The 21726-nt window shown below is 40.8% G+C and overlaps 1 protein-coding gene across 1 annotated transcript in view; it reads right to left on the reverse strand.

Annotated features, from left to right (window-relative positions):
• MAP3K2 (mitogen-activated protein kinase kinase kinase 2) overlaps nucleotides 1-21726 on the reverse strand; it is an 88621-nt gene that overhangs the window by 45122 nt on the left and 21773 nt on the right. The window contains exon 2 of the mRNA XM_039494804.1: nucleotides 4148-4217. Within this exon, the coding sequence (XP_039350738.1) occupies nucleotides 4148-4154 (7 nt within the window). The 5' untranslated portion in view covers nucleotides 4155-4217. The remainder of the gene's footprint in view (nucleotides 1-4147; nucleotides 4218-21726) is intronic.

Raw genomic sequence — 21726 nt, forward strand, 5'->3', positions numbered from 1 at the left:
TTTATATTCCATATAACTAAAGCTATTTGCACAGCAGGGAAAGCCTGGGAGACTGGTAGAAGGGAGAGAACAGTTACATATATTAAAACTTAGTTCTTCTTGGAAACACATGTTAAATGTGCATAACCCTCCTTTGAGGACAATATAAAGTCAAACAATTGTATGAATGACCCCATCAGTCCTTCAAAAGGTGAAACACCTGAGTTTCTAATGTTTTAATAGAATGCCATTCACTGTAGTCAGCCCTGTAGAAGAACTCTATTAGGTTATCAAAGTTAAATATTAATGGCTGCATTGGTCCTATGCATAAATGAATGCCAGGTTCAAAGATTCAATTTTATGATCCTTGACAAGCAGTCTTGTGAAATGCAATTTTGTTATAAAGTTAATTTTGCAGAAGTAGGAAGCAAATATGACAAATATGTATGGTGACTCCTCAGTTACAGGATTTGCAACTGATACCGTTCATTTATGCCAACATCACCTTACACAAGGAAAGGAAGAGCTGTGGATAATAGTGATTCCGTGTTCATCTAGCTAACTTCTCTCTTCTTTAAAATAACGGGGATTTACAGCAGCTCAATATTTCACTGTCACAGTCTTTTTAAGTTGTGGTTTATGCTGAACACTAAAAAATGGTTGAAAATAATAAAATATAAACGTTTATAATGTATAAACGACTGTTTAATGTAAACAGTAAATATAATCCAGATTTTTATTTTTTTAAATTATCCAAAGACCTTTGGCCATGAATGCCTAAAATTAGTTAGACAAGGGAAGTAAGGTAATATCTTTTATTGGACCAATTTCTGTTGGTGGAAGGGACATATTTTTGAGATTCACAGAGCTCTAAATAAATATTAATTATCTATTATTGCTCATTGATCAAACTGAACTCAAAAATAAAAATCAAGTTATGGTAAATTCACTTATTTAAAGATAAAAACACTGGCAAGTTCAAACATACCATTTCCTGTCTTTAGTACTGCAAGAATTGTCATAAAATATTGGTAACAGTACCATATGAGTGCAGTAACACCACAATTGTAAATGTCTGCACACAACTGAAGATGTTAAAAATGTAGCTATTATTAGCCAATAGCAGTAATGAGCTACCCAAGAGTTTGTGTGGGATGAAGGATGATGGTTCGATACATTTAAATAATTTAAATCTAGTTTACAGTCATTATATCAAAACAGCTACACCTAGAGAAGTCTTCCATTCCTAGAATTAGGGACATTCTAAATCATATTTAAAATGAAAGAAATTAATGAACTCCCACTTTTCAAGGAATCTTCTCTCCCTCGTTTTTGTTAGTAATCACTGATGGATAATAGTTCTGCACTAATAATAATATTTTTCTATTTGCATCACTACAATTTAACAAGGCCATCTCTGAACATCACTACTCCTAACAATTCAAGTATCAGGCTTCCCAAAACGTATCTGTTTTAAAACAGATGAATGCATGTATGCCATACAGAAAGAAGAGCGAGACCAAGCAATCTCTCCTGAACACTCCATTTCTTACAATAGACCAACATATAAAGGAAAACGTTGAGACTTATTTTAATCCTGAATTTCTAATAAACCCATTTCCATGGTTCTCCCTGGATACAACTATGTTTATCTTAATGGGACACTGTCAAAATAAGTAGGTCAAAAATTTTACTTGGAAGTAACCAATAGAGAAAATCTGCATTCATAATAACGGTATAAAACCTCTAAAATTTTCCTACCAAGGGAAAAATTAAGAGCAGATCTGCTTCTTACTGCAATACTCTCAAGCAAACCAACTGATGCACACTTGCTCTTTACTATGATTTATGGCAGAGTTTATGATGAGAATCCTGGACCTGGATCAAAGGATTTGAAGCACATTGCTGATGTGCTTCATCAGTTGAAGCAGCAAAGAGTCCTGTGGCACCTTATAGACTAACAGACGTATTGGAGCATGAGCTTTCGTGGGTGAATACCCACTTCATCGGATGCATGATGCTTTTACAGATCCAGACTAACACGGCTACCCCTCTGATACTTCATCAGCTGCTGAACTACCTGAAGTCAGCTTTATCAGGCGATGATGACAATACAATTGTGTGAGATGTCACCTCCTTGTCAGCCCTTGCTTCCTGCTCCTTGAAGGTCTCCTCCAGTGGTTGTGGTTGAGACGGTGGAAGTAGAGGCTGGGGAGAATCTGTCTGCCAATGTGCCCTATGACAGCGATTCAGGGCCCTTGTGAACTATTGGTGATAAAGGGCCTGGGATCCCAACAGGGCTCCTGTAGGAGCCCAGAGAGCATAGTAGGAGGCATCCACCATTGATCATATCAGGTGCACAGGGGTCAAGGTAGAAAAATGATGTCTTGGAGGATAAACAGGAGAATGCTTTACTGCATGGGTAGGCAACCTATGGCACGCATGCCAAAGACGGCACGCGAGCTGATTTTCAGTGGCACTCACACTGCCTGGGTCCTGGCCACCGGTCTGGGGGGCTCTGCATTTTAATTTAATTTTAAATGAAGCTTCTTAAACATTTTAAAAACCTTATTTACTTTACATACAACAATAGTTTAGTTATATATTATAGACTTATAGAAAGAGACCTTCTAAAAATGTTAAAATGTATTACTGGCATGCGAAATCTTAAATTAGAGTGAATAAATGAAAACTCGGCACACCACTTCTGAAAGGTTGCCTACCCCTGGTGTAGCAAGTGGGCCTGGGTTCCCCTACCAGCTACTGAGGAAGTGGCACATCCACACTGCTATCCACAAAAATGGTCCAAGGATATACACATCTGCAGATGCGGATATTCATGGATATAAAGCGGATGCCCACGGATGTTCAGGGCTCCATGGGTATGATCTCCCCTTGAGAGTGGCCGTGCAGGGGAAGAAGTAATCCCATCCCTCACCAACCCGGAAGACTAGCAGCTGGAGCCAGGTGAATAGCAGGGGCACTTCCAGCAGCACTGGGGAGATCAGACTCACCTCCAAGAATCTCCCCTGGCTGCAGGAAGCGTTGTGGCTGCTGCCTTCAGAGCCCAGCTCTTAAGGCAATGCAGAAGTGAGGGTGCCAATCCCACAACTGCCATACATCAGCTTTGTAACCCCCCACAACTCTCTTTTGGGTCAGGAACCTCATGGTTATAATGCCACGAAATTTCCAGATATAAGTATCTGAAAACATGAAATTGACCAATTTTAAAACCTTCTGGCCATGAAATTGATCAAAATGGACTGTGACTTTGGTAGGGGCCCTACTTATGAAGAAGAAGTATGCTAGACTACTGTATTTGATAAAAATAAGAAACTAAGTTTTAGCTTGAGGACACTAAATGCAATTTAACATCTAATACATGTTGTAATTTGACAAAATCCCTGTACTTCCAAATTTCAGTGTGTGCAGAAACAGTAGCAGCATGAAAAGCACTATATTCTTAATCCTTCCTGGCTCATTAATTTTTTTTTTTTTAAAGTACCAGATTAGGACTAACACTTACACAAAAATCAGTTATATCATAACTCCCAGACAAAGAATACACTAAAATAGAGTTACGGTTGAGAGTACATATCAGTATTTTAGGTTAAAATTAGGATGGTGTAATCATTCAAAAAACTAAGCATCATAAACCCCAAAAATTCAGGTTAAATGTAACAAAAAATCCAAACATTTTGAGGTACAGAAATGCATAGTTAGGACACCTAAACAGCCTTAACGCCACCTTGTAGTGAAACTAGGCATCAAATGTGCTTATGATTAAGGCATTTGAGTGTTTGTAGTCTCAGATTAGATTAAAATCATTTTTAAAGAAAGATTTTTGCCCCCCCCGTTGTGTCATTAAAGAGTGAACGCTGTGTATCCTAACAGCACATTTCTATACTTTAACATATTTCTTTTAAATGTATTCTATATCCACAGAGGAACTACTGTAATTTTGTCAACAATTTGCAGTTTTTTTTCATTTACAAACTGGTTGAATGCCTGCTTTAAATGCAAGCCTCAATTCAAATTTAACTATCAAAGCCATGACATGCACTTCCATAATAAAAAATAATTTTAATTACATAAGTGGTCTTGTTCTTTTCACTAGGAATTAAGCCAAGGTAACAGTTTAATTGGATTCCACTTATAGGTAACTTACCCATCATGGCAGCCAGCCTGAAAACCTGAACTTCAGGGAAATGGCTGTCCCATTAGCATTCATTTATTTTCTAAAGAGAAAAACAATTTAAAAACACGTAAGTACTGAAAACTTAAGAGTACATGTTTAAAGTGTAAAAATATGTACATGTAAAGTATAACTATTTTCACTAACGCCTATATTTTTTGAGAGTTTTAAACCACGCCTGAAACGCGAAGTTTTAATCTAACATAACATCTACAACTACAATTTAAAGACCAAATTATGAATCTTCATTTCAGTTGTTATTTCTACCTCAACATATGGATATGAAAGCTGAAAATCCACTAGAGCAATGACCCCAAACTTTTCACGCTGTGCCCCCACCCCCCTCCTTACCACTGTCCGCACCCATAGCTGGGAGCAAGGTTGTGACCCGGGGGGTGGAAGGGGGGCTAGGGGGACCAGACAGCAAAGTGTGAAAAATCGGGACAGGGAGTGTGTGGGGGGGGGGAATAGGAGCCTATATAAGAAAAAGACCCAAAACTCAGGACTGTGCCTATAAAATCGGGACATCTGGTCACCCTGGGGGGGGCTTAAGCTGCAGACAGGAGTAAGGGGGCCGAGACTGGGGCTGCAGCTAGGGATGGGAGCAGGAACAGGGCTGAGAGAGAAGCTGCAGCTGGGGGTTGAGGCTGGGGCCAGAAGCAGAGCCACAGCCAGGAGCTGAGGTGGGGGGAAGAGTGAGGTTGGGTGGCGTCCCTCCTCATCCCCCATGGGGACTGGCCTGGGCCCTGCCACACACCCCTGAATGTTCCTCTGTGCCCCCCTAGGGAGGCATGCCCTATAGTTTGGGAATCACTGCACTGGAAGTATAGACAGCTGTATAAATGCTTATGACAGCAAGTGCCTAAGGAAAATACTAAGTATTAAATGGAGTGAATTGATATCAAATGCCAAGATTTGGCAGAAGGTTCAACAACTCATTATCTCCACGTTTCTCCAAAAAAGAATTCTTCTGCTGGATTTTCTTCCTCCTGGATCCCCTCCCACAAGAGGGAACAATGTGTTCCTCCACACAGTGTTATAATCAAGACTTTAGACCAAAAAAAAAGAGTCAGGAAATTCAGATTTATTGTTCACCTTAATTTGGTCCCCACTGCACAAATATAATATTTTCACAACTAATTTCTTAGTATATGCAATGTGCTAACTTGCACAGATATTATGTGACTATACACATGTTTACAGTCACAGTCATAATAAAGTATTTGTATTTACATTTCTCAATTTCTTTTAAAGATATTTACACACAATTTATAAGGAAAAAATGCAAATGGATCACTGAATATAGACACATCTAGTCAAAGCACTTGGACAAATGAAGTATGATGGCACTAGAACATATAGCCAAATCCTAATCCTTGTCATACATGAAGAGGAAACCATCCTAAAAACATAAAGGACTACCTTTGACTCTCAATAGTTGGAAAAATCCCAGGTCAGCTGTTTACATACACTATATGTTCATACATTCAGAATCCCCCAGTCACCTTACAGCCCAAGATAAAAGCTGTAGAGAAAGCCAAGATAGGATAATAGTAATAATGTAAACAATCCAAAAAAGAGTCATGGCAAAGTATGCAGCTTCTGTTTAAAAGTATAATTATCACCATATCTTAAACCATGCTAGGATCATGAGAAAAATCAGAAAAAGCACACTTCCTAATTGATCTGCCAGAGTACCATCTCACGCAACATAGGCAAGGACTGTCTTTTTTATCTATGTCTGTATATCACTTAGCACAACAGTGTCTCATTCTTAGGTGCTCTAGTAGTACAAATAAAACAACAGACTTCAACCCTGGAAACAGAACTGGCAAGCACAAACACTCTTCCACTTGTGGCCTCCCACTGACTTCAATGATGCCATGCACAAGTGCAGTGGTTTATGTTACAGGATCAAGCACATAAAAAGACATCCACACATTTTTCCTTTTAATTTACTAAAGCATCTGGCAACATTTAAGGCACAAAATTTTATTTTCTTTAAATGAAAAGAAAAAACGTTGTTTAACTAGGAAGTTTCTATACAAACTGAAAATAGCTTGCTTTCATACAACTGCCTGCTTTTAAATCACTTAGCTTGATGGGATCAGAGTTCAGACGCCAAGAAGAGACTTTGAAACACAGAGGGACTGTGTCCTTTAGGCAATGGGGAAAGTAATTACTCTCTAGCTGCCATTCTCCCTGGCAGCAAAAGACTATGGTCATTGCAAAGAGTGGCGTTAAGGAGTTCTGAAGGGACTAGCCCCTTGACCCTTTCTGTAGAGCAAGTATCACAACGGCATAGGCTCTAGAAGGAGAATGGGGAGTGTAAGTCAGGTCTTTATGAACTATAGAGCTACTGAAATGTACAGGAATCCTGAACAGGAGGATGGTGCCCTGATAGAGCTACCTCTTTTTATAGAGCTGATTAAAAGCCCTGATCTTTTTAACAAGATTAAGTAGTCCAGGTATTTAGGAATGTTTGCTGCTGTTGGAGAAATAGGATGTAGCTCTGCCAATAAGGAGAACTTTTCCACTTTGCAGCGTATGTGACCTTTGTAACATCCTTTCCATTTTGTAGGTGAATGTTTTGGATATCTCTAGAACAAGCTCTTTCGCTGATTGTCAGCATCCAGAATGTGTGAAGTAGAGAGGCCAAGTTTGGATGCTAAATGTTCCCATTGTTCAGGAAGATAATGTTTGGACTCACTGGCAATGTTATTGGAGGCTAAATTGAAAGTCTCATGAAGGCTGGGTACCAGAATTGTCTGGGCCAAGCTGGTGCTATCAAGATCATTAGAGTCTTGTTTGAGTTTCCAGGAATGGAATCTATATATGTACAACATATTTCAAAGAATCACAATTACTGTACGGTAAATAACCATATTTTTTTACATGTAACAACTGCACTCAAAATGTGTCACCTTTTTTGGTATTAAGATTCTCAGCACTTACAGAAGATGGTGTTAAACACAGTCTCTGAATGTAGATATAGCAGCATCTAACAAATGCTGCAACAGCAGAACATGCTCATAGTCATTTTAAAAGCTTATGCTAAAGAAGGGGAAAATATATTCAAAGTTTAACCTGACACTCCTAAAATACAGATCCAGATGAGTCTCGGAGTACATAAACTTGTACTTTCTTGTACCTCCATAGTGGGTGGGAATGTGATAAATTATACCAAAAGAGGAAAAAGATATTTTTATAAATAAGAAATTGTTATAGTAAAACTACAAAAGTTGGCATGCTGACTTAACAGCATGTAGAATATTTTAACAAAAATTTAAAGTGGTTTCTAATTGCCAATGTCCCTTTAACAAGAGCTTATCAATCTGAAGCAATGATTAGTTCGATTCTATTCTGGTTTTGACACCATGCCCATCACCCGGACAAGATTTAGGGCTAGTCTACACTGGCAACGCTAAAGCACTGCCATGGCAGCAAATGTGCCACGTGTGGTCGCAGAGCAGCGCTGGGGCACTGTTTACACTGGTGCTTTACAGCGCTGCAACTTGCTGCACTTACAGGGGTGTTTTTTCACACCCCTGAGCGAGAAAGTTGCAGCGCTGTTAATTGCCAATGTAGACAAGCCCTAAGACATAGCCACTATAGACCCACATCTAGCATTCCAGTGTTCTCAAAATCTCAGCTTTCATTTTCTAAAAAAATATGTTGATAGTCCTGATGGTTGTGAAGAAAAGCTTGAAAACATGACTCAAACATAGCAAACACAATGTCTTACATCTACTGACAGCCTAAAACAATAGCTCCGAATTGTGTGAGCTTCCCCATGCACCTCAATGGGATGTTACCTCCAAGACCTACTGCTCTGGGGGGCCCAGACAACACCATTCCAGCAGAGGACTATGTCTGGCAAGAGGGGGAAAAGAGTGCAGCAGTACTGTCCTGGTCCACCCACCCAAGCAGATACACCCTAAATACTGGGTGAAGCCCCCTGCTGGCACTCTGCCTCTCCATGGTAGGAGAAGGGACACCTTCTTTAGCCCTTATTTCTAAGGGGAGGAAGCTCTTGGAAGGAGGAGGGGTTCATGCTTCTGCCTCTGGGATATGAAATGGATCACCACCCCCAGTCCACGTGGAGGGGAAGGAACACGGGCATAAATATGGGGTCCTCCTGTCACAAGTTGCCAAGGGGGCCCGGATTGCCTTTATCCAGCTCTACCCCTCGGTATCTGATCACCTTCCAGGAGTTCATTAGTGACATGACTACCATGTATAGTTCTCTCTTTCTCATCCCTCAGATGGAAAGTAAAATTTGAATGGTGGCTTGACAAAGCCCTGGCTGGGATGATTTAGTTGGGGGTTGGTCCTGCTTTGAGCAGGGGGTTGGACTAGATGACCTCCTGAGGTCCCTTCCAACCCTGATATTCTATGATTCTAATGTTTTTCAAAAATAATTTTTATGTCTGATATACAATGTGATGTTTGTAGTAATGCTTAGATGCACAGGATTTTGTTCCACACTTTGGAGGATTCCCATAAAAGCTCTATCAATTTGTTATACTGTTCTTTAAAATAAAATAAAATAAAAAAATCAAAAAAACCCAAAACACCATTTTGCTCACTATTTGTTTCAACTTCCCTGAAATGGAAACTGGGTCCTTTTAATAAATGTCATCTATTTTAATTAGTTGTGTAATTTTATTATAATAAAGCACCAAAAATATGTTCTATACTCGCTGCTGAAATGCTATATTTCCCTGCCAACTGTGCTCCTAAATTAACCCCTCCATACACTTAAAAAAAAAAAGAAAAGAAAAGATTATATCCCATCTCTTCAACAATGAAAGCATCAAAGGTATTAGCAGGATCTGAAATGGGAAGAACTGGGAGTAAAGAGACATAGGACTGGAAGGAGCATAGGGAGCAAAAGAGAAAGAAAGATGACAAGACCAGAAATGAAGCTGAGATGAGATTATAGCAAAGACTTGAAGACAAGGACAGGCAGAGTGATTTGAGACAGAGGATACCCAGGAAGGTATTTCAAGGAGAGGGTGTTGTGGTAAGAATGGCAGACAAAGAAGAAAACTAACGACTGCATTTTGGTTATATTGGAAAAGGGTAGAGTATTCATATGCAAGGATGCCAGAACAGAAGCTTACACTGGCCAAGCAAGAGGTGGATAACTAAGGTTTGGAGAAGGACAGTGGCCAGAGTGGTGTAAAAGAGCCTTAATTTAAATGAGATTCAGCTGTTTTATTTACAGCCATTATTAAATATTTGTTCCCAATGTGGATACTTATAGATTGCAATCAAGTCACCCCTTAACCTTCTCTTTGTTAAATTAAATAGATGGAGCTCCTTGAGTCTATCACTATAAGGCATGTTTTCTAATTCTTTAATCATTCTCATGGCTCGTCTCTGAACCCTCTCCAGTTGATCAACATCCTGCTTGAATTGTGAACAGACCAGGACACAGTATTCCAGCAGCAGTCATACCAGTGACACACCTAGAGGTAAAATAACCTCTCCACTCCTACTCAAGACTCCCTTATGTATGCATCCAAAGATTACATTAGCCCTTTTGGCCACATCACCACATTAGGAGCTCATGTTCAGTTGCTTACTCATCATGACTCCCAACTCTTTTTCAGAATCACTAATTCCCAGGATACAGTGGCTCATTAAGTAAGTATGGCCTACACTAGGGGTGGGCAAACTTTTTGGCCTGAGGGCCATTATCTGGGTATGGAAATTGTATGGCGGGCCATGAATGCTCATGAAATTTGGGGTTGGAATCAGGAGGGGGTGAGGGCTCCGGCTGGGGATACAGGCTCCGGGGGATGAGGGGTCTGGGGTGCAGGAGGGTGCTCCAGGCTGCGACAGGGGGGTTCAGAGGGAGGGGAATCAGGACTGGGGCAGGGGCACCGGAGGTTGGGGTGCAGCCTCCAGGCAGCGCTTACCTCAACCAGCTCTTGGAAGCAGCAGCATGTCCCCCCTCCAGCTCCTATGCGGAGTCACAGTCAGGTGGCTCTGCATGCTGCCCCATCCACAGGTGCTGCCTCTGCAGCTCCCATTGGCCACAATTCCCAGCCAATGGGAGCTGCAGAGCCAGCGCTTGGGGCATGGACAGTGTGCAGAGCCCCCCGGCTGCTACGCCCCCTACATGAAGGAGCCAGAGCAGGGACATGCCACTGCTTCTGGGAGCCACGCGGAACGGGGCAAGCACCCGACCCTGCTCCCCGGCAGGAGCTCGAGGACTGAATTAAAAGGCCTGACAGACCAGATGCAGCCTGTGAGCTGTAGTCTGCCCACCACTGGCTTACACTCTTTGTTCCTAGCTGTATATAGTTACATTTGGCCATATTAAAATGCATATTCTTTGCCTGCGCCCAGCTTACCAGATGATACTGCCTCTGTGACCTGTTCTCTTCATTATTTACCACTCCTGCAATGTGTGTGTTTGACAAACTTTATCAGTTATTTTGTTTTCTTCCACGTCATTAATAAAAATGTTAAATAGCACAGGGCCAAGAACTGATCTATGTGCGACTCCCCTGGAAATACCCGTTTGATTATGATTTTCCCATTTACAATTATGTTTTGAGACCTATCTGTACGCCAGCTTTTAATCCATTTACTGTGTGCCAAGTTAATTTTATACCATTCTAGTTTTTTTAATCAAAAGGTATTCAATACAAAGTCAAATGTCTAAGTTTATTAGACTAACACTATTACCTTCATCAACCACACTTGGTATCTGTTTTTGATGACATTACAAGCTAGACATGATCTATTTTCCATGAACCCATGTTGGTATGCATGCATTATATTACTCTCCTTTAATTCTTTATTAAGTAAGTGCCGTATCACCCACTCCATTCTCTTGATTGGGATGAATGGCAGATAGAAAGGCCTATAACAATAGCTTTTTTTCAAATGTGCTGGATCTTCTCGTATCAATTGTCTGATTCATATTCATTACTATCTACCTCCCCTTTCTTTCATTTGTTATATTTATGTAGCTAGATACAGATATAGTTATATCTGCCTTAAATCAGTTTTTTTTTAAACCAATACACCCTTCCCCATCGACTGTGGCTTTTTGAGCATCTAGCAATATATTCTTAAACAATTCCCAATTATGATTCACATTTTTCTGATTAAGCGCTCCATCCCAGCTGATTTGGCTCATAACTGTTTTCAGCTTTGTGAAATTGGCCCTTTTAAAGCACTAAGTTTATGTATTACTGGTCTGGACTTAATTTTGTTTCCACATTATAAATGTGATCAAGTATGACAAAGTTTGAACTCTAACATTTGTGGAGGTGAGAATGTTTTCATTTACTCTTTACGTTGATTGACTTCGTAATTTTATCAAGTACAAACTAGTCCAACATTGTTCTTGGCTCTGATTTACAAGCAAGATCACTACATTTCTGTATAAGTACTGCCAGATCTCAGAATACCCTACAGAAAGGAATTCTTACTGTATATCCAAGTATGACATGATCTATTTGTCTGTGTCCACCACTGTCTACAAAACAGACATGTTTCCCATTCAGTTTCTGCAATGGACAACATACTTTTTTTTTTAGTTTGGATTTTTGCTTTCTTAATTTCTGATGCATTTGAAAGTTACCCAACAGCATGCTGATCTCATATTACAGGATCTTAAAGGAAATATTTAATGGGCTTATCTTTATCTTCACTAAAATCGTGCTTGATTACTATGCTAAGATCCATACCCATATATTAAAAGGGGTTTTTGGTTTGTTTGCCCTTTGTTGTTAGTTTTTTCTGGGTTTCGGAGGTGGGGGTGTTTTTTTGCACTGCTGCTATATTTTTGTTTTTAAAGGAAGTCTAAACTAAGGTGCCATGACCTTCTGGTGATCTTGGAAGGTCTTCTGCTGAAACTTTCACTGGGTGGCACTACTGCCAGTTCTAACTCAATCTTATGGCCGAAGAGTCAATCTATTTTCTTTGGTTTGGTAAACAGGAAATAATGAAAGCGCAGTATTTCTGTAGCAGAAGCTTCAGTGCATTAATCTTATTTCTTCAAGAAGCCATAGCTAAGGCCTTTTTTGAAAAACAAACATCCTAAGAGTTGTAAGCCATACACCCTGAAGCGTATGTATGTACAAGATATTTCTGTTATTTATATTACAGAAGAACTCAGACACCAGTCAGAACTGAGGTCTAATTACACTATGCTGTACAAACAAAGTGAATACACCTCAACAGTTGTTTCTGGTTTTAGAAGTATTACTGATTGCAGCATATTCCCCATTCTTAAAATGAGGCATAGCACTAAAAATGGTAACATCTCTAAAGTCAGAATGAACTAAGTTCACCTACTTATTGAAAAGGCAATTCCTGCCCCCAAGGAGCTTATAATCTATGAACATTAATTTGTAAGTAATAAGAATATAAATTAAAATTGAGATCTGACTCCCTATATACATTTAGTGCTACATACAATTAGGACAAAAGGTGTTTCACTACCATAATTTAAGTATGAATAGCTACATTTTGCTCATGGATTGAGAGACAGTTTTGACAGCCCACCTCCATATGCACCTGAGTCTCAAGTACAGGGTACACACTTTAATATCCAGTATCTAGAATTTTACAATTATTCTATTACAATTTATGCTTAAGTTCTATGACCCACGATGGGTTGAAAGTCTACCATTTTGGGGGAGCAAGCAAGCCAGAAATATGAATTCCTTGTACATGCTACCTGTAAAGAATACTTATTGTAGACTATATATTAATTACTGTAGGCTATATTTATTTATTATTCTGACTTTTTAAAAACAATTATATGCAGAATGAAGAGAGAAAATTCAACGCAAGTAATTTTTATAATTATACTAAAGATAGCAGTATTAGCTTTTTCAGGACATTCTGGTAAGACAAAACAATCTTTCATTAAGCATTTAATCATGTTTCCAGGAAAAATAACATTTTTTATGTCTTGCAATACAGCTAGTTATTAGACCGATACATTATTCTAAACTTGCTTGTGCATTCACACAAAAATCTGATGTAGCAAGAGAACTGTATACTTCCAGTTTTGCTGAATGTGTTTTTGGAATGGGAAGTGTTCTCAAAATAAACTTTGTTAGCTATAGATGTGCCACTATAACAGCTATCACATCCAAATAAATTATGTTAAAAGAGTGTTAAGGTTGCAGAAGTACATACTCAAGTTAGGAAATGTCAAAATTAAGGTTGCCTACAAAACTTTAATGCCTCCTGTATTTGTGATATGATCTTTAAATATATAATCACTTACTATTTTTTCCACAGTACTACTGCCTCAATCAGTGCACAGGTTGGATGATGCTCAGTGAATGGGTAGTTATTCAGAATTTATTTTTAATCCTCTTTCAGAGTGTGGCCCCATGCATCATATACTGCACATCCTTAAAAGCCTGCTCAGAATACAAAATTAAGTGTCCTTATAGGCTTTTCTATGGTGATCTTATTTTAGAATCTTAGTTCTTTACAAACAATTTATCGTCACAACACATCTATGAAGTGATATGGTATTATCCCCATTTTACATGAGGAATCGAGGCAAAGAGATGCCCAATGTGAGAAGCCTAGGGAAGGCCTGATTTTTCATATTACCTAGCTCTTTTCAGGTTCAGTAGGAGCTGTGCTGACTGACTTCAGTTGTGAATGCTAAGCACTTCTGCAAATCACATCCCAAGTGTCTCAAGTTCCTTAACATTCTGAGAAACACCTGGATCATTTTAGCTGAAACTTTCCAAAACAAATTCAGCTTGAGGCAAACACTTGGCATGGAAAATTTCAGCCTTAACGGTTAAAGTTTGGCAAAGTTATAAGCAACTCAAAACAGGGTCTTAATAATGGGAAGCACTGGACAACTTTTACTATTGGCATCACTACCAGCATCATCAATAATAGAGTCATGCATGAATGTCATGGCCTTTAAACTTACATTAAAAGTGATGTTTATCCTAGATATGTTATCACACAATATTTTACCATTTAACCCAGTTGCAGATTCCAACTTTCACCATCCATCTAAGTTATTAGTACAACACTGAAATTTACTGAATCAGTCTCAGTCAGATGCAAGATTAAAATGGTACTTTTATTATTTTTCTCATTAAAATTACTGTAGTGCCTACAAGCCCGTGTCATGGACCAGAACCCCATTGTGCTAGGCACTGTACAAACAGACCACAAACATTGTCCCTGGCCCCAAAGACCTTACAACGCAAGTAAAAAACAAGTGTCAACTGCTGGATACAGACAAACTACTCTGCTAAACAACCAATCAACTGAGTACTGAGATGAAGGTGACCTACATGACAAAAAATTCTTCCAAGTATTTGTGAACAGGACACGCCTTGACACTCACTATCATGCCCCTAGTTACGGTTAGTAGTGAAGAGCTCAGTGGTTTCTATGGCAGATGCAGGCATAGCAGTTATCTACTACTATAAAGGGCGCACAGAACAATTCCATATTGACAGCCATAGAATGCACACTAATCCCTGACAGTGCATGCCACTAGAGCAGTGGTTCTCAACCTGTGGTCTGCAGACCCCTGGGGATCCACAGACTATGTCTAAGATTTCCAAAGGGGTCCACACCTCCATTTGAAATGTTTTAGGGGTCTACAAATGAAAAAAGATTGAGAAACAATGCAACAGAGCACAGGTAAACAGAGTGTGGATGGTGCAATGCAAGCCTTCACCCCTGGGAACAACTCAGACGGGTGTTCAGATGACAGAGGGAAGTTTTATAGTCATGGGCGAGTGGTGAAGCAACAGGTGTGTTGATGCTGGTGGTCAGAGTCACAAATCTGCATATCAGCAGCTTACGACTCCAATTATAATAGCTTTGTGGAAAGTTAGAACTCTATGCAACAACCCTATCACCAGCCAATCTGAGAGAGGCTCAGCACGTGATGCAACAGAACTGACCAGGTATTGGGTTAACATTGCCAGTGAAACCAGACTCGCTGACAAAGGGCAATTCACAGAGATCAATACAGGGTACACATTCTTCTGCTGAGGTTGTCCATGCTCAGAGCCATGACAATCAAGTAACGGCTTTGCCATTAGCAACTCCACTGCTTTCAAGGTTGAAAGTCTACCTAACGCCATAAGTGATCGGCTTATGGTTCTACAGTTGCCATTGAAACGTAAGTGGTATGTTACCATCATGAGCACTTACGTTCCTACCATGACAAATGCAGATTATGAGAAAGAAAAGTTCTACAGTGATTTAGAAAAAACCCTCATGTCTTCAGCGGGTCAGATAAGCGGATTACCATGGGGAACTCTAATGCCAAGGTTGAAAGAAATGTGATAACCTGGCAGCCTGGCATCAGACAGCATGAGACTGGGAAGGAGACTAGCAATGGAACTTTTACTTCGTGTGTCAAGCAGCGATTAGCTATCACAAATACCTTTTTCCAGATACCAGACAAAAAACAAAACATTACAGATGCAAAGATCCAAACATTGGCATCTTATCGACTACATTATCATCTGGCAACGAGACCTACAGTAGCGTTATTTCATCAGCGGGAAAATTCCATTGTTCTCTTTCGTGGTGAATGAATCTACACAAAGTATCCAGTCTTTTGTTTTAGAAGAAGTACAAGCTTGGGATGTTTACAAGAGGTCTTTCTCATACCATGGAATCAAGACCTCATATATGCACTTTCCCTATTCCTCTGATACCCTGGGTGATATGGAAAAAAATCGTAGAATGAAAGACCATTCGTGATTGATGATGTGACAAAAATCTGTCAAGTTATTATGGGCTCCTGGGAGATGAAGAGCAATTCAGGTTATCCCATAAGTTGATACCACATCCATAATTTGATTGCTCCTTGGAACATAGGTGACAAACATTCACCTCTCCTGCTCCCCCCATCATCCCCTACAATACACTGGGGATGTGCTGTCTGTGAGGACACGTATGATGGAACTCCTTTAGCCTGCAAAGCATTTTTGATTACCTTATCTTATTACCTTGAGTTGCAAGACATTTATATGGAGTCTCATCTCTTCCTGGGACCACATTCTCTGTGTTTGGAAATGGTACAGGTGAGCACCCCCACCCATATGCATCTGTGATCAGTGTCTTTAGAGGTGCAGGGGTGGAGGAAGAGTACCATTATCCAAACATTCTGGGAGTCTGTCCACTAGTTTTGCGATGAAAGGATAGGAGCTGGGACTACAATATGCACGTCCATATGAGCTCTCTCAGGGCAATACACGGACCTCAGCTAGCCCTGTAATGGGCGTAGGTGAAGTCTAGCTAGTAAATGCAAGCCAACATACGACCTGTTTGAGATAGAGTCTCAATGTGATGGATTTATCTTGAAGCTAGAGATGATTATCTGGCTCTGCGGCTGAAATTCCTCCTCTGGAAGGTATGCCTTTGCTAATTTGGAGTCCATTATAGCTCCTATGACCTCTATCCTCTGCAAATGGTTGAGCAATAACTTTCTGTAACTCACTATCAGGCTCAACTCCCTGAACAGGTTGTGGATGGTGTTTAGGGCTGCGGTGATGTCCTCATGAGGCCTGTCTGATCAGCCAATCATCTAGATATAGACAGACATTAATTACTTGCCTCTAAGTGTGTGGCCACCAAGGCTAGGCATTGTGTGAAGACTCTTGGAGCCACAGAGAGCACAAATGGCAGTATCTCATACTGATGATTGGACCTTACTACAAAATGCAGATGCTTCCTGTGGGCTTGATGGATCACGATATGGAAGTATGCATCCTTGAGTCTAGAGCCACTAACCAGTCTTGTCTTGAGCCTATAAAGAAGGGATGGTGGAGGCCAGCATTATTATTTATTTTTTGTATTATCGTAATGCCTAGGAGCCACAGTCATGGACCAGGACCAATTGTGGTAGGTGCTGTACAAACAGAACAAATCTGAGATGATGTACATAATTCTTCAGTCCTTTCAGATCAAGGACAGGACAAACACCCCATCTCTATTTGAAATAAAAAAATATCACAAGTAGAAACCTTTTCGCCTGACTTCCAGAGATGGTTCCTCTACAGCTCCTAGGCAAAGCCGGGAAGCCACTTTTCAGTTGATTTTTGTGAGAAAGTTCCCTGAAGAACGATGGAGAAGGTGGTGGGTAGGACGCAGGGATTGGAATTGTTGAAAATAGTCTACTCTGTCTAGTCTGAGACTGGAATTTAAAGTGTTTCCATCTCAAGACCAGGGTATTGTTACCTAGTGATATCAGGGTGGCCCTGGAGTCCTTTAGTGGATGCAAAGCCTCATCTGTTCAGTTGCTGAATAGGTCTGTGCACTCAAGGGCAAGTCCTCTATGGTATACTGTACTACTTTTGGTGTACTGGATGCTTGGTGCCACAAACCTTCCTCAGTGTAACTGCCACAACCATGGACCAAGATATGGTGTCAGTGTAGAGATTTTTAAGCTAAGAGTTGATGTTTTAATCCCTCCCTGGCTTCTTGAGGAAGTTTGTTGAAAAATGGGGACCCCATGTAAAGAATTCATACTTATTGACTATAACTTGGTATTTTGCTGTTCATAACTAGAAAGCAGCAGAGAAGTAAGTCTTTCCCCTCACCCCTTCCCACTACCTGGAGAAATTTAGCTTTTTCAGATCTTCAGGAATGGCTATTGGAATATCAAATTGTCTACTTTTCCTTAGACTATAGATATCACAGGGTATCTATAGTCTAGGTTAGGTATATAACTGTCTGAAGTCCCTCTGGAACACTAGATAACTTTTTTCCACTCTTTTCTCAGTTGGGGGCAAAGATAGACGGCGTTTTCCAGAGCTCTTTTGCTGGCTCCAAAATGTCATTCTTAACAGTCATTACTATCCTGGCCAGAGCACAAAAGTGCAAGATATCAAATAATTTATGTGCCTTTTCTTTGATTACTGAATTCTCAATTTCTAAGGCGTCAGCAATTCAAGAGAGCAAGTTTTGAAGGCTCTGAAACAGTTAGGTGCTGGTATCAGGGGTGATGAAACTCTATCAAGAGATGATCATGGATTTTTAGAAGAGATTGACGGAAATTGGTCTGGTGGTTCAGGATCTTTCAGTAAATCATTATTTGAGGACTTCAGTAACTCAGCCAGAGGTTATGGGTCTATTACAGGAGTCGAAGGGTGAGGTTCTGTGGCATGAAATGTGCAGGAGGGCAGACTAGATGATCATGATGGTCCATTCTGGCCTTAAAGTCTATGAATCTAAGCCATCTTCCTTCCTATCCTGTTTAATAGGCACTGGCAGAGCCTCAGAAGGATGTCTTGAAATCAAGCCGGTAGGTGAGTGAGACCTTCAAGTTTACAGATAGAATGAAACGGAGACACTCTTCTGGATATTCTTGATGGTGGCCCCCTATAGAACTATATGGCCATGGTGGAAAATAAGGATAGGAAAGTTGGTTGGCTGATCCAGATATGGTGGAGTGGACTGTTGCCATGGCTAAGGATAAGCTGTGGCCCTGAAATGCACCTCCATTTGGTGAGCAAAGAGAAGGTTCTGCACTGGAGGGAGAGGGTGAGAAAAGGTAGACCTCATCTAGAAGTGATGCTGATCTGAGAATGTCAGTACCACTAGTTCAGACATCAGGGCTGGTGCCAATCCAACAGCTCTCGGTATTCATAGAATCATAGAATATCAGGGTTGGAAGGGATGTCAGAAGGTCATCTAGTCCAAGCCCCTGCTCAAAGCAGGACCAATCCCCAACTAAATCATCCCAGCCAGGACTTTGTCAAGCCTGACCGTAAAAACCTCTAAGGAAGAGATTCCACCACCTCCCTAGGTAACCCATTCCAGTGCTTCACCACCCTCTCAGTGAAAAAGTTTTTACTAATATCCAACCTAGACCTCCTCCACTGCAACTTGAGACTATTTATTACTCCTTGTTCTGTCATCTGGTACCACTGAGAACAGTCTAGATCCATCCCCTTTGGAACTCTGTTGAGGCCAGTAATGGAGATATAGTGACTTCTGCCAATATTGAATCAGTTGGAATCATTCAGAACCGATGCTCAGAAGAGTTTACAAGTCCTGAAATTGTCTGCACTATCACTAAGGCTGCGAGTATATCATGGAAGTCATGGATTCTGTGACTTTCCGGGACCTCTGTGACTTTTGCAGCGGCTGTTGCAACTGACCTCCGGATCGCCTGAGCAGCTCGGGCAGCCCCCAGGCCAGCCACATCAGCCACTGCCAAGGCAGTCCCGGGCCACCCCCTGACCCAGAGCACCCAAGCAATAGGTCTTCATTATTTTTATTCTTGCACACTATATGCAGAAATTCAACAGATTCAGTTTCAAAAAAATTAAAGGAAAGTTATCTTCTCCTCTCCCTTATAGTTTGCTCTCTCAAGAAAACACATGCCTCACATTTTGCGCACCTAACAGGGTAATAGTGGCTTCCTTTGAATGTGGAAACAGGAAGTGCTTGGGACAGTAGCAAGAAGCATGGGACAAAATGCTTCTCAGTTTCTGCAGGGAAAGAGAAGCACAGAAGATATACACATGAACTTTCTTTTACATTTTACAAGGCTAACAAAGTTCTGCTTCATAAACCTGCAACACCAAAAATATTTTAAAAGGTAATTTAGAGGGGCCGTCAACTTCAAATGTTTACATTTTTAATTAAAAGTAGTTTTAAAGTCTGTTTCTCTTTGCAAATCTTCCTGCCAATTTATTGTTTTACAAATACGTCTTCCTAGTTTTTTAAAAACACATTTGTCTCCCTATTTGGTCCTGCTTTGAGCAAGGGATTGGACTAGATGACCTCCTGAGGTCTCTTCCAACCCTAATATTCTATGATTGCTGCCTGAAAAATCCACAGAAACAGGGGAAACTGACTACTGAAAAAAAGAACGAGTACTTGTGACACCTTAGAGATTAACAAATTTATTTGAGCATAACCTTTCGTGGGCTAAAACCCACTTCATCAGATGCATGCAGTGGAAAATACAGTAGGAAGATATATAGACACAGAGAACATGAAAAAATGGGTGTTTCCATACCAACTGTAATGAGAGTAATTAAGGTGAGCTATTATCAGCAGGAGAAAAAAAACTTTTGTAGTGATAATCAGGCAGCTCTCTAATACCACATTCTACAGGCCTTTACCCTCTGATCCCACGGCAGGTTACCAAAAGAAACTACACCATCTGCTCAAGAAACTCCTTGAAAAAGCACAAGAACAAATCTGCACAGACACGCCCCAAGAATACTCCTGGTTAGAGTTCTATCTGCTACCCAAGAGCCATAAACCTGGAAATCCTATACGCCCCATCATCTCAGGCATGGGCACCCTGACAGCACGATTGTCTGGCTATGTAGACTCTCTCCTCAGGCCCTATGCTACCAGCACTCCAAGGTATCTTTGAGACACCACTGACTTCCTGAGGAAACTACAATCCATTAGTGATCTTCCAGAAAACACCATCCTTGCCACTATGGACGTAGAAGCCCTCTACACCAATATTCCACACAAAGATGGTCTACAAACCGTCAGGAACAGTATCCCCGATAATGTCATGGCAAACCTGGTGGCTGAACTTTGTGACTTTGTCCTCACCCACAACTATTTCACATTTGGGGACAACGTATATCTTCAAGTCAGCAGCACTGCTATGGGTACCCGCGTGGATCCACAGTATGTCAACATTTTTATGGCTGACTTAGAACAACACTTCCTCAGCTCTCGTCCCGTAACACCCCTACTCTACTTGCACTAGATTGATGACATCATCATCATTTGGACCCATGGAAAAGAAGCCCTTGAGGAATTCCACCATGATTTCAACAATTTCCATCCCACCATCAACCTCAGCCAGTCGACACAAGAGAGCCACTGCCTGGGCATTACAGTGCTAATAAGCGACGGTCACATAAACACCACCCTATACCGGAAACCTACTGACCACTATACTTACCTACATGCCTCCAGCTTTCATCCAGATCACACCACACAATCCATTGTCTACAGCCAAGCTCTAAGATACAACTGCATTTGCTCCAACTCCTCAGACAGAGACAAACACCTACAAGATCTCTATCAAGCATTCTTACAACTACAATACCCGCCTGCTGAAGTGAAGAAACAGATTGACAGTGCCAGAAGAGTACCCAGAAGTCACCTACTACAGGACAGGCCCAACAAAGTAACAGAACACCACTAGCCATCACCTTCAGCCCCCAACTAAAACCTCTCCGGCGCATCATCAAGGATCTCCTGAAGGACGATCCCTCACTCTCACAGATCTTGGGAGACAGGCCAGTCATTGCTTACAGAGATCCCCCCAACCTGAAGCAAATACTCACCAGCAACCACACACCACACAACAAAAACACCAACCCGGGAACCTATCCTTGCAACAAAGCCTGTTGCCAACTTTGTCCACATATCTTTTCAGGGGACACCATCATAGGACCTAATCACATCAGCCACACTATCAGAGGCTCGTTCACCTGCACATCTACCAATGTGATATATGCCATCATGTGCCACCAATGCCCCTCTGCCATGTACATTGGCCAAACCAGACAGTCTCTATATAA

This window comes from Mauremys reevesii, linkage group 11, assembly GCF_016161935.1.
Source record: "Mauremys reevesii isolate NIE-2019 linkage group 11, ASM1616193v1, whole genome shotgun sequence".
In the NCBI taxonomy this organism is placed as follows: domain Eukaryota; kingdom Metazoa; phylum Chordata; order Testudines; family Geoemydidae; genus Mauremys; species Mauremys reevesii.